The sequence below is a fragment of the Heptranchias perlo genome, chromosome 28, assembly GCF_035084215.1.
Source record: "Heptranchias perlo isolate sHepPer1 chromosome 28, sHepPer1.hap1, whole genome shotgun sequence".
Lineage (NCBI taxonomy): Eukaryota > Metazoa > Chordata > Chondrichthyes > Hexanchiformes > Hexanchidae > Heptranchias > Heptranchias perlo.
The window spans coordinates 21,757,809-21,775,297 of NC_090352.1; the positions used below are offsets into that span (position 1 = coordinate 21,757,809).

General features: G+C 38.7%; 2 protein-coding genes across 3 annotated transcripts in view; one reads left to right on the top strand and one right to left on the bottom strand.

Annotated features, from left to right (window-relative positions):
- The window catches only part of si:ch1073-145m9.1 (uncharacterized), a 46,155-nt gene that overhangs the window by 18,537 nt on the left and 10,129 nt on the right, over positions 1-17,489 (top strand). The window lies entirely within an intron of this gene.
- appbp2 (amyloid beta precursor protein (cytoplasmic tail) binding protein 2) overlaps positions 4,665-17,489 on the bottom strand; it is a 60,545-nt gene continuing 47,720 nt past the window's right edge. The window contains exons 9-14 of one of the 2 annotated variants that reach the window (XM_068008209.1): positions 16,093-16,217; positions 13,937-14,022; positions 12,249-12,439; positions 10,142-10,307; positions 8,040-8,222; positions 4,665-6,241 (exon numbers count right to left, since the gene is read on the bottom strand). In XM_068008209.1, coding sequence (XP_067864310.1) covers positions 5,988-6,241; positions 8,040-8,222; positions 10,142-10,307; positions 12,249-12,439; positions 13,937-14,022; positions 16,093-16,217 — 1,005 coding nt within the window. In that variant the 3' untranslated portion in view covers positions 4,665-5,987. The remainder of the gene's footprint in view (positions 6,242-8,039; positions 8,223-10,141; positions 10,308-12,248; positions 12,440-13,936; positions 14,023-16,092; positions 16,218-17,489) is intronic. The other variant, XM_068008210.1, reaches the window with a different exon arrangement.

Genomic DNA, 17,489 nt, shown 5'->3' on the forward strand with positions numbered 1-17,489 from the left:
TGCAATCTTTTATGATTATTATTACAAGTAGCTGATCTAGCTTGCTCTCTCTTGCACTGAGCTCAATCAGCATAACTTGGGTCTGCTGAGCACTGTACGAGTTGGAAACTGCTATCTGTAGGTGCAATGTGCCCTTAGTACAATTCATTTCTGTTTCTTTGAGGCTCCACAGTAAACAGAAATGACTTAGCTGCTGAGGCCCACAGCTGATGCTAATGAGTGACTGACTTAATGAGATGATCTTGATTGGTATTCTTTCCTGTACTGGGAGGCATCTGAGCTAGGATTGACTGAATATTAGAATGCACTTGACTGGTACTTAAATTACCCTGCTTGAACACAACCCAACTGGGAAAAATCAGTACATACTGTTTTGCATTATTTGCTATGGAGTTTCTCAACATCAGCTGTAAGCCCTATCAACTAAGCCTAGTAGGGACAGTAGAGTCCTTAAGTGGTAGGAAGGAATTAGACAACATTTAAAAAAAAACACAACTTCCTTAGTTCTCCATATGTTATTGCCAACAAACCCACTTGCAGACAGTCCTTGTGTTACCTGCTGAGTTTGGAGACCAGGAATGGCAATGAAATGGCAAATATCCTGCAAGGCAGGAGTTAACATTGAGAAAGTACTCACCCCTAATGTGAACTCTTCCTTTGTCTTTAAAATCAAAATAGAAATATTTTTAGACATGTCTCTTTGACAACAATATTGTATTCATTTTCTAGGAGAGATTGATCTAATTTCTTCAGGCTAGCAAAGCACCTTAACTTCAATCTTACCCAAGAGTAAACGGTAGGGCACATATCCTATGGTCTAAGCCCCAGTTTTTTTCTTTAAACAAAAGTAGTTAAGATTATTTTTGCATTTCATGAAAAATGGTAATTTATAGTTTAAACTAAAAATTTAGTTATTGTGACCAAAGCTGAACTTATCCATAGGCTTCCTGAAGACTCAGCAGATTTACATTGAGTAACAGCATATTGAACAAGTCTCTGGTTCAGTTATGGATCGGAGTTAAACGATTTCAACTGAATTAGCAATAGCCGCAGAGTTAGCTATCATTCCCAATTGCTACCCAGCTGGGTAAGCTGGGTTCACTCTGATGGCCCACTGACAAAACTCACAATAAATGGTCACTGATCAAAGTTGAGTGGATGGAGAAAAATGCCTCAACACCTTTAGGAGAAGGAGAACTAACTTAATTGGTAGAGAATCTTCAAAGCTGCAGCAGAAATGTTCATGTTGCAATGTTCAAATGTTTACATAAAATTCAAAAGCTTGTTTAGTTTTTACATATGGAAGGCTAACCTGTGAAATGCTGCAAAAGAGAATTGAGACTTCTGACTTATTTCTACGTTCAGGAGGGATAACTGTTCCAGATTTCCACAAAAGAAAGGCTTTTTCTGAATTTGGTGGTAAACACTGGAGTTAAGAATTCTAGATTAATGTTATTTGCTGCATGCTTTTGTAATAGGACAGACATTAAATTGTTATTTCAACAAGTTTCCTTTCACTTATATTTGTGATTCACCTTAAAGCAATTGCATCTCCAGTCCTGTTCATTCATCTACCATTTAAGAAAAGTAATTACAAAAAAAAATGCTGCATTTTATCATCCTAAGGTTACAAAGTGAGAGTTTACAGGTTGCATCTCATTCCACTCAATTACCAGCTGGAGTTGTGCTGCTCAGATACCCCAGTGAGGTATCTTCCTGCAAAAAGGAAAATCAAAGTAATATCTTCTCCAGGTTATTGTTATGAACTCCTAGAAGCTGGCGAGAGAGCATTGGTGCTACTCTAGGTTCAGGCTATGTGTTTGAAAAGTTGTGATCTAGAAGGACATACTTTGAAATGTGGGGAAGAGAGAATTCACACCCGTAAGGATGAATATTCTTTCTCCTCCCATTTTAAAAGAAACTTGTTTTTGTTTTCAAATAATCTCTAACTTTTAAGAAACCTTATTGCATATACAGCTCTAAATATTTTTGCTTTCAAGATAAAACATCATTTTGAATCCCCAAAGGAAACTTTTTAACCAGTGTGCTGTACATCCTACTTTTATAAATAGAGCAAAAGTAAGTTGGCTTTTTTTTCCCAGATTGTAGGCTTCTGGTACAAAATCACTGCCAAGAAACTACTGTCAGTTTGGACACTTGTAGGAGGCGGTCTCATATCAAAGCAAAACTTATTAAAACATTTCTACAGGTTATTGTACTGAATAGAATGTGAAAACCTCCTTACGTTGCTTGAAACATCTTGAAAAAGTAACTGGGCCACAGAATTCCCTACAGCTGCAATTTTGTAATTCAAACTTGGCAGTTGTGAATTTTTCAAGTGTTATGTAACAACCCTTAACATGAACTATACTGGTAGATGGGTGGCAGTGTAACAGCTGAAATAAATGTTAACAAGTCTGAAGGTTCAGATAACCGATGTAAAACACCTCTAATAATATGTACCCCTCAGATTGCCAGCTTGTAATGCCTCTGGTGTAACTGCTTGGATATAAATGACACTTCACTGTGATGCAGTGATTTACATAAGACTCAACACTTCAATCTCAAACCTTAGAGGGATACCAAAGAGCAGGATTCATTCTTGAGAAATTAATTACAAATGATTTACATCTTTCTCTTTCAATCCAATATTTGTTTAAATATAGAGTATGCCGATTGGCCAGGAGCACTTGCTAAAAGCAAAGGAGCTGCATTAAGAAATGCATTTAGTGAAGCCCTGCATGTTATCTGGAGTTCTGCTAAATGCTAATTAAGCTCCTTTGCACAAGACATTTTTCTAAGACATCTGTCCTTGTCACTCACTTTTGACAAAGAGACAAGAAAAATGCAAATACTGCAGAATGATGTCCCTCATTATAATTCATTGTCAGTTTTTATTTGAAAGTGGTCCTGCTTATAGGACTCCTTTTAATACTAAAAGTGCTTTGGTCCAAACTTTTAAATGAACAATATAATGATGGCTTAGCACAGAAGCCAATATGATTGACGAGCTCAAGGCTTAATCATTCAGCTTAATTAGCTTGCAATAAATTGCTTGCTAACACTTCCAAACTGCAAAACATGAAATAATTGTTAGGTCACAAAAAAACTGAAGAATATCACTGCTTATAACCACGATGGAGGCTTGGGCCAATTAATCAGGGCAGCAGCAGGAAAAGTAAGCATGAGTAGGACTATACTTGCATAATAAAATTAAAACTCCAATTTACATGATCAAAGTAATATTTTTAGGTATTCATTTCTGGTAAAGCAGAAGAGTGATTACCAATATGTAGTGCAGGCCTCTGGTATATGGAGCAATCAGACAGATTTGGATTATCTCTAACCTTAGGACAGGATCACAATTCTGGTAAATTTCAGACAGCTAACACAATGAAAGTGAACTAAAATAACTTTAAACTTACATTTCTTGGACTGTGCTTCCACTTTAAATTTATTGCACAATGCTATTTAACAAATTGAATATGGAAGTATGTAGTATATCTTTCTATGCAAGGCAAAAGTGTTATTTTGGGCAGCACATAGCAAATGCAAACTTTACATGCTACAATGAACTTCTGTTTCACTATTCCTCTCATACTAACTCATAAAAGTATCAAAAGACAACTGTTGAGATTTCCTGGCCACATATCTTAAAAATGTGTTCTATTTATCAGTGATGTTATTTGATGTTAAATCAACACAACCATTCAAGTTGCTATTGCATGTAATTAGGTTGCTGTTATCTAAGCATACAGTTAACAAGATACTAATTTTAACTGGGAAAGGGCAATAGTTCTAAAAAAAAATCAAAACTTTGAAAGTGTTGATAGAAAAGGTTGTGGAAACTTTGGTTTTTGAACTGTAAACATTCAATTATTATTTTGGGCCATTTTTGGACGTGTTAAATATGCTTACATACACATGGTTAGATGTTTACTATGCTTTTTAAAAAAAAAAGTGTGACAAAGGGCACTTTTATACAAATAAAACCTCCACTATTATATTCCAGTTGTTCAAGACAAATCATTGGATAATTTGAATTTTTTAGCTTAAAAAATTATTGGTAGTGTACACTGAGGCCGTAGCAACTGAACAGTTGGTGGCTGTATGGCAAAATGGCCAGGAATATCCGTATGAATGTAAAATGTTGTTGCACTTGCTGCTAATTAACAGCCACTGAAGTTTTGTACTTTGCGACCACACCACCTTGTCCCAGACTCTCTGCCACTCTAAAAATACATCATTGGGGCAAAACCCAGAGTAACTGTTCTGATAGCTTCCTACTAAATGCCACTATCGCAACAAAGGTAAAAGTAGTGATGGCTCCTCGCCAGCATAGCTGTAGCAACAGGGCTTTCAAGGCAGCAACCTGATGACCGACAGTATTACTTGAATATTGTACTCTGCTTCTTCTCTCCCTCCCCCCCAGCACCCCTACCCACTTAGGCTTTTTAAAAATAGTTTCTGGTGTGAACATTTTGCATTTAAAATTTTCCTAGGCACTATACAGGGAAAACAATGCCTTTTACTGTGCCAGTTATACCCATGCACACAAATTAAACCCAAAGAAATAGCCATAGGAAAATCATCTCATTTAAAAATACAAAAGGATTCAATAATCAACTAAGAAGCAAAGACTCAGGTTGTGCATGAACACTGTATTTAGCAGATCAATAATGTTTTATTTAGTACAGTTACAGAATATCACAATGTTTGTTACAAACATAAGCAATAATGGTTTGATGGTTGCACATAATGTTGGGCGCTGCAGCCTGTATGTCGTTACACTAAAAGTTTCTGTACACAAATAATGGAATTATTTAAAATGAAACATGAAATTGTGATGTCACTGTACAAATTCAGCGTGGCACTATTACAGGGATTCCTGCTCAAGTATCATTGAGTGTCTGCTTGTCACCTTGCTTTAGAACAGCGGAGGCTGAATATGGTAATAGTGTTAAGCCAGTGCTGTCAGCAATTCAGGAAAATACAAAAATAGTACTGTTTACTTAAATGTGCAATAAAATGAACACCGTTTACCTTTGTTTCATTTCCATATCCTCAAAATGTTATCAAAACTTTATTATTCACTTAATGCAGAACATGGCAACATTATTCCCAATGAGGAATATAAATTGAATTTTAAAAAAAATGGATGACACAAATGGTACCTAAAAACATCAGTTAGTGATCCAACACTGAACTTGTGCACCACAAACCAACTTCTAGATATATCCTTTAATATTTCAGTTTAAAAAATGTGCACTTCAACAAACTCACTAAGGCCACTCATGCTATAGATACCTAGGAATATAATGACATACTGTAATGTACAGCAAACCTATCACAGTGCCCTTAAGGATGTCATTTTGGAATTGGTGACATAAGCAAAATAATTAGGAACTAACTGCGAGTCTGTGTGAAGACAGGCAGTGCAATGGCACCTGTTAGCATACTTCACAGGGAACTGCTATATCTTTCAAGATGCAAAAAATAAAAATATTCAGCCAATAGGCAGCAAGGCCTGAACGTTTGAAATCCACTTGCACATCCTAAAATGATCTGATTATGCATTAAGAAATGGTTGGATTACTATTCAAAAATTATTTATGTGGTCAGCAGCAACAAATGGCTGAAAATATAATTAAAATAAAATATTAAAAGGCTGCAGCTGCAAAATAACTTCACTTTAACCAATGTTTATGGCATTCAGGTGTCGAGACAAATCCTCCACGTCTTCAGCATTTGCAAACTTTACTAGACAATGACATGCCATGGCGACTGTTACCGTTCAGTTCTTTCCTAGTCTTGTATCTATTACATGAATTTTTTTTCCATTACCTTTACCTCTGAGCTTAACACCTAAATGAAAGTAATTACCCTAATGGTATTAAGTGTAGTTACTGGATTGTTTCACAGTATGCTTCTCCCTTGCAGTCCAGGGAATAAAGACTCTACGTGACAATTTACTCTTGTTTTGATCCTCAGCAACCCTGTCCATTTGTAGGCTGAGCTAACAGAAACGATCTGACCACTTCCTCTGTGGATTGTGTGCTGCCATTTACATCCTCAAGGGCATCACTGATGGCAAACTGTCGATCCCGCAGGCGGTTCCAGTTGGACAGAATATTATGGTATTCATATACTCTCTCAAAATTGCCAACAGAGTTGTACAGTTTGATGAGACCTCTGTAATCATACTCCAGTCCACTGTAACCTTCTCCAAATAACTTCTTTCCTGCAAGCAAACACATCATACAGAACTTCATTACTTGCTGAATGAACAAGTCCAATTCTTTCACTTTAACACAATCACGATTAAATCCTTTGATAAATTTGACATAAAAATGATGGGTAATTTACTTTTGAACCAAGGTAACTAATCTCTATATAGTGGAGTCTCCATATATCAGGATTCATTGAAAATCTCAACACAGCAAAGTTTTGGGATGGTCCCAGATCCTGGTCCAATTTCATTCAATTTACAACTTACACTTATACACACCTTTAATGTAGCAAAATACTCCATAGCTTGATGCTAGACCCAAACACAAGGTGGTAGGGATTAGGGGAGGTGGCTGAGAACTTGATCAAACAGGTAGAATTTAAAGGAAACTTCTGACAGTGGATTGGGATATGATAAGGCAGAGGGATTTAAGTAAAGAATTCCAGAGAATGGAGGTGAGGTCATTGAGTCTCTGCCACAAATGGTAGGGCTGAGGGAGTGTAAACATTCAGCAGGCCAGAGAAGGTGTGAGGTGGAATGCATGAGATTGGAGAGGTGGGGGATATGGTGAGATCATGGAGGAATTTGGAGATGACTAGGAGGATTTTGAATGTCACGCACTGACGACTGGGAAGCAAAGGAGGTTGGCAAGAACTGGAGGTGGTTAGTATAGAAAGAGTCATAGAAAGGTTACAGCACGGAAGGAGGCCATTTGGCCCATCGAGTCCGTATTGGCTCTATGCAAGAGCAATCCAGCAAGTCCCACTCCCCCAACGTATCCCCGTAGCCCTGCATTTTTTTTCCTTTCAAGAACTTATCCAGTTTCCTTTTGAAAGCCATGATTGAATCTGCCTCCATCACCCTCCCTGGCAATGCATTCCAGATCCTAACCACTTGCTCTGTAAAAAAAGGTTTTTCCTCGTGTCGCCTTTGGTTCTTTTGCCAATCACCTTAAATCTATGTCCTCTGGTTCTTGACCCTTCGGAACAGTTTCTCTCATCTATTCTGTCTGGACCCTTCATAATTTTAAATATCTATCAAATCTCTCAACCTTCTCTGTTCTAAGGAGAACAACCCCAGCTTCTTCAGTCTATCCACGTAACTAAAGTTACTCATCCCTGGAATCATTCTAGTAAATCTTTTCTGCACCCTTTCTAAGGTAAGCAGGACTCTGGGGATATAACACAGACAAGAGTGTCCTGGATGAGTTAGAGTTTATGGAGGGTGAGGCATGGAAGGAGACTAGAAAAATTAAGCCCGATGATGACAATAGCATGAATGAGGGTTTCAGCAGCTTTGGGGATGAGTAGTTGCAACATATTCCAGAACCTTGGAGAGGAAAGGAAGGTTGGAAATAGAGTGGGTACTTGGACAGAATTATTACAAAACCTTGAGATGGTGTAGCTAAAAAATATGCTCTATTCCTTCCACAACCGACATGACATAAAACCAAGCCAAAGCTGATAATGTAGCCACTGGCGTGCTGTACCTGGAGCACATTAATTTTCCATGGATATCAACACTGGAGGATAGCTAACAGTTTACTTCAATATTAAAGTCCATATGAAGAAATTAGTGAAAAGGCAAAGTGAAAGCATTAGGTAATATTAGCAAAGCTAGTTGTGGTGCACAGTGGTACCCAGGAAAAAAAAAAAAATTTGTGCAGAAACAAAATGGCATGCAACTGAATGCACTACTGATATACAGAATGTGAAGTTGACAAGGTAAAAAAGCAAATAAAGAAGTCATTTTCTGTAAATGGAAGGAGGAACATAATGTGGTTTACCCAAAATGAGAACAAAGTACAAACCTTCAGCAGAGCTTTGCTCGTGGAAGAGGCAAGACAATTCACTCAACAGCTTGGGTTTGCTGGCGACAACACTGGCTGGCTTTATAATTTCATGACATGGCATAGTGTTTTGAAGGATTTCCATCTCATGGAAATGACTGAAGGTTGGCCCCACACTAAGCTCCTCACTTTGTTGCATGTTTTCTGATCACAGGATTTTTTTTTTAAAAAAGCACACAAGTGAGTTTGGGACGTTTAACCAATTTTTGTCAAATAAAACGCTCAGCTCAAAGAGCAGATATAGTCAGGCATCAAAACAGCACATTACAATCCTGGAACATACCAGTGTGACTAAAAGCCCTCCAATGTGCATCAACAAATCTTACTTCTCAGAACTTTTCACAGAGGGTCTGGAAATGTGCTAAGACAGAAGAGAGGTTACCTAATCGTGGATAATTTCCCCACTCACCTCAAAAGATTTACTGTAAAGATTAACTTACCACCAAGCATGATGAGCCTCAAAATTTCACAGGTGCCCACCACCACCATCTAATAAGCGACATGACTGCTTACCTAAACAGAGCAACAGCGATGACAATCTGAAGGCCAGGCAGATTATCACCGTGCATGAAATGAGGTGACTGAGCAAACCATCAGAAATTTATCGCCACTGTGGTAGAAAAACTATAGAAGAGTCATCACCTGTGGTTGAGGGCCTAAAAGAGCTGGCAGATAAGGATGTAAATAAAGAAACAAGCTCTATAGGTAGGCATCAACTTAAAAAACTTTGAAATGCACATAAATGCTATGTTAAACCTGTACTCAGATTACAGCTACAGAAATCATATCTGCTGCCACTGCAGAAAGATGGAAACAAAGATGATGCTGACAGTATGTATGAACCGGCCAATCACTCATACGAGGCATTAACAACGGTGAACAAACTCGATAGGCTTACTCCAGCATGAAATGATTGTGATGTGTGCAGCACAGACTGTGCAAAAAACAGCATCACACCACCAGAAGGCACACAAGATAGACTTTTTAATTACACCTTTGCTTTACCTACTGGATAGTATTTTGCAAACCGTTTCAAATCTTACTGCAAGCTATTATACACTGTTTAAACAGTTACTGTACAACACCATGCACACTTTTTAACCCTGTTTATTAAATAGCCAGAGTAGTGATGTTTATTACAAAATACCGCCTACAATCACTGTGGCGAAAGCAAAAATTTTGTCTAATGTTAAATAGTAAGAACCTCTATATTTCAGACAGTTTTCAAGATAGAGTTAAATCGGAAGTTCTCTTACAAAAACTCCAACAGAGGACTGCAGGTGTGGTGGGTCTGGGCTGAAGCTCTCCCCTCTAGTAGCTTTTGAATGCAAGCTAATCAAATTATTGGTCCTATTAAGGACAATGGGTATTTTAGAGGTTAACTCCAGTTCATGCCATTCTGGTTTAAATTACTGTCAGATGTCAAAAGCAAATGAACTACTTAGATGGCAAATGAACTACTTAGATGTATGCAGGGCAAAAAGCTTGGTTTCATATGAACTAAAATGTGCACCCTTATACATGCAAGTCTGAGATAGTATAACCAGGATGAACAATTGCACTTTTATTGTGATATCGGCTCTTGGAGATCATAGTGGGTTATCCACCACGTTCTCTTGCCTTCTCCAAATGTTAATAGCAAAGTCTCCATTTTGAAATATCAGATGCTTAATAAGGTGAAGATTCAATATTAAGATTTTTTTCATTTTTGAAGATGATTCACTGCATCGACATTTTCCCCAGAACCTTCAACTTCAATACAGGGACTTCACCGTAATTTAAAGTGCTGATAATTTTCACAATTTTCTTATTTCATATGTTCCTGATTGTTACAAATATCAGATCACCAGGCTACTGCTTAAGTTAACTAAGAACTGGAACTCCCAATCAGAATACCAGAGTTCAAAGCATTTCTGCAAATGTCTGTGGGGGAAGGTTTTCTCTCGTTTGTTTGAAATACGACTTCAAACTCCATTAGTCATTCAAACAAAATAGCACACAATGAACATAAGTTTGATTGCTTTGACATTGTATTCTCAAATTCAAGTGATCATGATACATACCTATTGCTATAGATCTCAGATAAAGTTTTTCAGCATCTTCATACTGATTCATATCATAGTTATAGAGTGACGCAAGATGTCCTACTGACAGTGCCACTTCATAATCTTCTTGGCCCAAGAGTTGCTCCTTAATTTGAATTGCTTTTATGTGCATTTCTTCTGCTTCCTATGAAAATTGTAAAAAGTATTACGATTATGAAGATGAACTGAATACCGTCTTCTGAAGGTAATGATTTTCAGCATCGGCCCATAACTAATACCAAAATAAACTGGTTCAAATAGTTATTTCTTTACACCTTTGGAATGAAAATGATTCTACTAGGTCTTCCATAGTTTCCCATCAGTATCCTACTATGAACCTTCAGCTTCAAATGTTGCCAAGCATGGAAGATTCTACAGCCAGCAGTTATGTAGGAATGTTCCCCTATTACAGTCAATAAGGATGACTTGGACTCATGTTCATTCATCCATTGGAGGGACTAGCCAGCAGACAGCAGCAAAACTTCCTAACCTTAACCTACATCAGCAAATAGGACGAACAGCTTCTGCTCTATTTATCCTTGCTGTTGTCTCTATATCTTTTCTTGAAGTCTGCAGCAGCCAAATACTTTTTCTCTCTTTAGTTTTAAAAGGAGTCAACATAATGATTCCACTTCACCTTTATACGCTTTAATGATTTACGACTAAATCAAGTGTGGGCACCCTTCAAAGCCCAGTGCTAGAGAAAGAAAATGGATACTAACAAATTTGTAAAGTTTTAAATATAGTATACTGGTATTCTTATTATAACTACAAGTATATCATACAAGAAATCTAGCCCAATGTGATAACATGTTTTTGTTTCCAACTTCGATTACGTGGATAGCTGGGGTTGTTCTCCTTAGAGCAGAGGCAGTTGCAAGGAGATTTGATAGAGGTATTCAAAATCATGAAGGGTCGAGACAGAGTAGATAGAAACTGTTTCCCACTGACGGAAGGGTCAAGAACCAGAGGACATAGATTTAAGGTGATTGGCAAAAGAACCAAAGGCAACACGAGGAAAAACTTTTTTTATACAGCAAGTGGTTATGATCTGGAATGCAGTGCCTGAGGGGGTGGTGGAGGCAGACTTAATCATGGCATTAAAAAGGGAATCGGATAAGTACTTGAAAGGAAAAAATTTGCAGGGCTGTGGGGATAGGGCGGGGGAGTAGGACTAGTTGGATTCCTCTTGCATGGAGCTGGCACGGACTTGATGGGCCGACTGGCCTCCTTCCGTGCTGTAGCCATTCTATGATTCTAACTGTTTATTTGAAATCTGGCTGTACTCTTCCATCTTCATTCTCACCAATATCCCATCCTCTTGCCTCCTATTCCATGTTTATGACAGCAGTTGTTTGTCTCGTAATCTTGGTGTCTCAAATCAAAGAAATTGGTAGTATGAGGAAGCTCTTTACTTATGGTGGTAGTTGCAGTGTACCCATTTGCTCATTCGAGGGGCCCTGACCAGTTTGTTGTTTGAGCTATGTGTGCATTCAGGCCCTGCCGGATATGGTTGTGTATTTGAACTAAAATTAGTTTAAATTGCAGCTAGTTTAAAATATATCAATTAGCTGGGTCAGAACTGAAGGAAGGTCAACCTGTTTTCTTGTAGCAGATTGTATTCTCTCTGTTATTCTGCATGAGATTCAGTGTATGAGGCAGGTGCTACACAAAGCATTTAAAACCACACTTCAGCCAATGAAGAACTGCAAGATTCTCATGAGACATTAGGTACCCACTCTGCTAAATTAACCAAAGTGGCAGATAAGATTGGTGTCTGGGGCAACTCTGAACATCGGGGGAATTGCCTAATCCAAGAACAGCACTAGCATCATCTGTTGCATATTGCAAGTTTCCATTTTTCTCATGTTGACCCAAAGACAGGGCTTCACAACTAGTGTTTCACATATGGCTTGTGCTGGAAAGAAGTACCAAGTGGGGTGTGGGACTTTCTGAAATGGGACAATGAACTGTCTGCAGGATACATACAGAGTGGCATTAACAAAAAAGGGGGAGGGGGAAAAGGGGAATGAGTTCTGAAAATTCTAATCGTTGACTTGGAAAGCTGTGCATCATTTAACATTACCTTGAACTTCCGCATAGATTGGTAGAGTCTGCCCAGGTTTCCATAGTGCTTTGCTGTCTGCACATTGAATTCTCCAAAGGCTTTCTTGGCTAGCTGGAGCGAAGAAAGGTGCAAATCATGGGCCTCCTGAAGAAGCCGTTGCTCAGTTTCCTTGTTATGACAGTCAATAGCAATCTCCTCCAGTATAAGTGCTGTAAAATAAACAAGTGACACAATCAATCTGCAAACGGATTTCAAAAAGAGGGCATAACTAGTGACAATAACCCTGAGAATTCATAAATCCTGAAGATTGAAAGTAGATGTCTAAAACAAGGTCAGACATCAAGTCTTGGATTATGCAGCATGGTTTCAATATTCAGATAGAAATTGGCTTAAAAATTCTGCTTCTCTTCCCTACCTAAAAAATGACACCTATTTAATCCCACTCCCATGAAACTCCCACCTACTCTGGAATTAATGTTTTGAAATCAGGATAAATTTTTGATGCCTAATTGATGCCAGCCATATCACAGTGAGCAATACATTACAATATTCAGAAATGAACAGAAGTACATGCCAGACATTTGCTATACCACACCAGCTCATCACCATTTTGATATTTATTCACTTCTCTTTCTTCCAAATTAAAAAATTAAACAAATAGGTTCTTATACATTCTCAAGCTTAATTTGCTTCGGTAATATGGTGCTAGGTTTTATAGCTCAATATTCAGTCACCCTTCCAGGTTCCTTAAGTCAACTGTTTGAAGGAGAAAGTGAATTCTGTACTGTAAAAATATAAATCAACATGCTAGAAATTAACATTTTTCCACTTTACACTCAAACCACCAGGCACTCCCATATCAAGAATATACAAGTTTTGCACATTAATTTCCTGCATCATTTCAACCTCTCAGTCTCTACCCCAATAGTCTCAAATTGCTAGCAGTGGATATCTGCTCAATTAAAAGTACCCAAATTTATTTACGATTCCAGATTGGTTCAGTAACATATATTCCAAGATAAAATGTTCTGACCCTCTAGACTACCCAGCCTCTCAAACTAATTTATTTAAAAATGTTATTAAAACCAAATGAGGGTTCCAACACTGTGCTACTATGCATTAATGTCACTAAGTGCTGGACATAAGTTTATGCCCACTTCACACACCTCTAAAATACCTGATCTCAGTTCCGTTACTGTGCACAAGTGATGGAGAGGCTGGGTATGCCTAGGGGGATCAAAAATGTCAACCTCAGGTTGCTCTTGTGCACCACCAAGTGGCTGCCACAGGAGTAGTCTTGGCAGAGGCCTTAGAGCAGGTTGTCTACCTCATTAGTGCATTTAGTGCTTGGCCCATCCAGAGAGTATACTGGCTCAAAGCACATAGAAAAAGGTTAGAGAGAGAGAATCATAAAAGTAATCTATAATTTCTAAGTCTGTTCCACCATTAACTTTCCTTCTAAATGTACTTGTTAACTTTGTGTTCTGTTTAATATTTGAAAACACAAACTGGACTTGCACATTCTTTACTACCAATTACCAAAACAGCTACTCTTCAAACTTAAAAGATAAAACACTGAAATTTTGCTATAACATAATTAAAATATCGTTGCCGTAGATTAAACTTTGTATCGACAGTTCAGACAGATACATAGAAGGTAAGCAACACTCAAGCTTATCAAGTCACAACATTTTTAATATACAAACCTTTAACTCTTTTAGAAGAAGCCAACAATAAATGATCTTCAGGGAGGATATGGGTGATGATGTCTATGGCACGCTCAGCATGGAATCTGTAGGGGGGGGAAGTACATGCCTAACTTTAAAAAAATGCAGAATATTCCTTCTGTAAGAGGAGTAGGCCATCAAACATAGTAGCAGTAAATCAGGTAAATCCAAAGTTATTCATTTCGTTTTGCAATGTTGGGGGGGGGGGTGGGGGAGAAAAAGAGGAAAGAAAGAGGAAGGAAGGAAGAACAGTTACCTCGATCCAGTTCATGGTAGATGTGGACCCACAGTACAAACAAATAAAGAATAAAAATGATACAATCTATAGTCAGACGTTCTGGCAGAATGAGTATTAAATGTGGACAGATTGATCTCCTGGTTAAAACATTCTTTGTTATTCAATCTGAAGAATAGTGAAGAAACATTTTAAATGGCATTACCTTTTCTTACATATTTATAAAGTTACTTTAAAAATGCTGAAAATATGCAATAGGAAGTAAGGGTGGAGGTACTGGCCATAATTTTCCAAACATCCGTAGATACTGGGGTGGTGCCAGAGGACTGGAGAATTGCAAATGTTACACCCTTGTTCAAAAAAGGGAGTAAGGATAAACCCAGCAACTATAGGCCAGTCAGTTTAACTTCAGTGGTGGGGAAACTTTTAGAAACAATAATCTGGGACAGAATTAACAGTCACTTGGACGAGTGTAGATTGATTAGGGAATGCTAGCATGGATTTGTTAAAGGCAAATCGTGTTTAACTAACCTGATAAGAGCTTTTTGATGAGGTAACAGAGAGGGCAGATGAGGGCAACGCAGTTGACGTGGTATATGTGGACTTTCAAAAGGCATTTGATAAAGTGCCGCATGGTAGGCTTGTCATCAAGATTGCGGCCCATGGAATAAAGGGGGCAGTAGCAACATGGATACAGAATTGGCTAAGGGGCAAGAAACAGTAGTGGTGAACGGTTGTTTTTCGGACTGAAGGGAGGTGTACAGTGGTGTTCCCCAGGGGTCAGTGCTGGGACACTGCTTTTCTTGATATATATTAATGACTTGGACTTGGGTGTACAGGGCACAATTTCAAAATCTGCAGATGACACAAAACTTGGAAGGGTAGCGAACAGTGAAGAGGGTAGTGATAGAATTCAAGAGGATATAGACAGACTGGTGGCATAGGCAAACACGTGGCAGATGAAATTTAACGCAGAAAAATGCAAGGTGATGCATTTCGGTAGAAAAAATGAGGAGAGGCAATATAAACTAAAGGGCGCAATTCTAAAAGGGGTAAAGGAACAGAGATTTGGGGGTATACGTACACAAATAGTTGAAGGTGGCAGGGCAGGTTGAGAAAGCGGTTAAAAAAGCATACAGGATCCTGGGCTTTATAAATAGAGGCATAGAGTACAAAAGTAAGGAAGTAACGATGAACCTTTATAAAACACTGGTTCATCCACAACTGTATTGTGTCCAGTTCTGGGCACCGCACTGTAGGCAAGATGTGAAGGCCTTAGAGAGGGTGCAGAGAGATTTACTGGAATGATTCCAGGGATGAGGGACTTTAGTTACATGGAGAGACTGGAGAAGCTGGGGTTGTTCTGCTTGGAACAGAGAAGGTTGCGAGGAGATTTGATAGAGATATTCAAAATCATGAAGGGTCTAGACAGGAGAGAAACTCTTCCCATTAGCGGAAGGATCAAAAACCGAAGGGCACGGATTTAAGGTGATTGGCAAAAGAGCCAAAGGTGACATGAGGAAAAACTTTATACAGCGAGTGGTTAGGATCCAGAATGCACTGCCCAAGGGGATGGTGGAGGCAGATTCAATCATGGCCTTCAAAAGGGAACTGGATAAGTACTTGAAAGGAAACAATTTGCAGGGCTACGGGGTAAGGGCGGGGGAGTGGGACTAGTTGGATTGCTCTTTCATGTAGCCAGCGCAGAGTCGATGGGCTGAATGACCTCCTTCCGTGCTGTAACCTTTCTATGATTCTATGACGCGTTTCCTATTTTGATGTATGTGTACTAAGATGATATTTTATTTTTCGAAGATGAAAGTTATGAAGAGACTGTGAATTACCATTTTAATAAAAGATCAGAAAACATTATTGACATGCAACCAACTGGTTAACTTACAGTGCATTGTCAAACTTCCCCGAACTATAGTGGTGTACGTAAGAGGAATATGCCAGGTCTTCATGAGCTGTTGCTACATGGATGTTCTTGCCTCCAAATACAGACTGCCGGATATCGAGTGCTGTCTAAGAAACAAATTATTATTCAAAGTTAACTAAAAGTTTAAAATTATTAAGAATAAATAAGCTGCAAGAACCACCTACTTATAATAAATGTATGAAGAAGATTTTATAAGAAACTATTTATTTTGAGTACTATTACAGATGCCTGTCTACCAGTGGAGTAATTTGCGCAATCAAGATTCTCCATTTTTAGGCCATGATATTGCTTAAGTGCATGACCACAAATAGTGAAGCTTAAATCAAGGTATAATTTGTTTAAAATAAAATGACCCTGTGTAGGAGCAGTCTCACAGCTACCATTACAGTGTCAGTTTTAATAACCAAGATGTAATTTCTTCCTTCTACAGAGCAGCACTGTTCTTGCACTCTCCTATATTAACTTTTCATTAGCTAGCAAGTGCCTTCACTAGGAGAAGTTTTTTAAATGACACCAGTATTCATCAAAGCCAGTCTACAGAACAGGTCAACAGCTGCAACAAGACAAAATGTATCAGATGCGAAAAAGAAAGAAATGCTGCTGCAGCAAACTGCCTTCTTTCCAGCTCACCAAAATACGTGATTGGAATATTCCAGTCCTGTTATTTGGGGGGGGGGGGGGGGAAAGAAAGAGAGGATCTTCAACAGGAGGAGGGCCAAAGTATTCATTGAAATGCTTCCTCGGGGTGTGGCCTCTCCCTCCAGGGAGATAGTAGTAGCAGCAGCATGATGATGATAAGGCCAATGACAACTTGCATTTATACAATAACTTTAACATAGAAAATGCCCCAAGGCACCTCACATTGGTGTGAGGAAAAACAGACACTGAACAAGGAAAGATTAGGAAAGGTGACCAAAGACCTCACCAAAGAGGTGGGTTTTGAATGAAGAAAGGAATGAGCCACGGCAGAGCGATTTAGGGAGGGAATTCCAGAGTGTGGGACCTCGGCAGCTGACGGTGTAACCACCAATTGAAAGTGGGATGTCGGAGCCAGAGACACAGTGGGTTGGGAGGGGTTGTAAAAGGAGAGTGGTTGTAAGACTGGAGGAGGGGCAAGACCATGAAGAGAATGAAATATAAGAATTGAGTATTTCAAATTTGAGCCATTGAGTGTCTGGTGTCAATGCAGATCTGCAAGGACAGGGATGATAAGCAAAGAGAATTTGGCGTGTGGTAAGAAACAGGCAACATAGTTTTAGATGAGCTGAATTATTATGGAGACTGAAGGATGGGAGGCTAACCACAAGAGCATTGGAGTAACAGGATGCCAAAGTTACAAATAATCTGGCTCAGTCTGA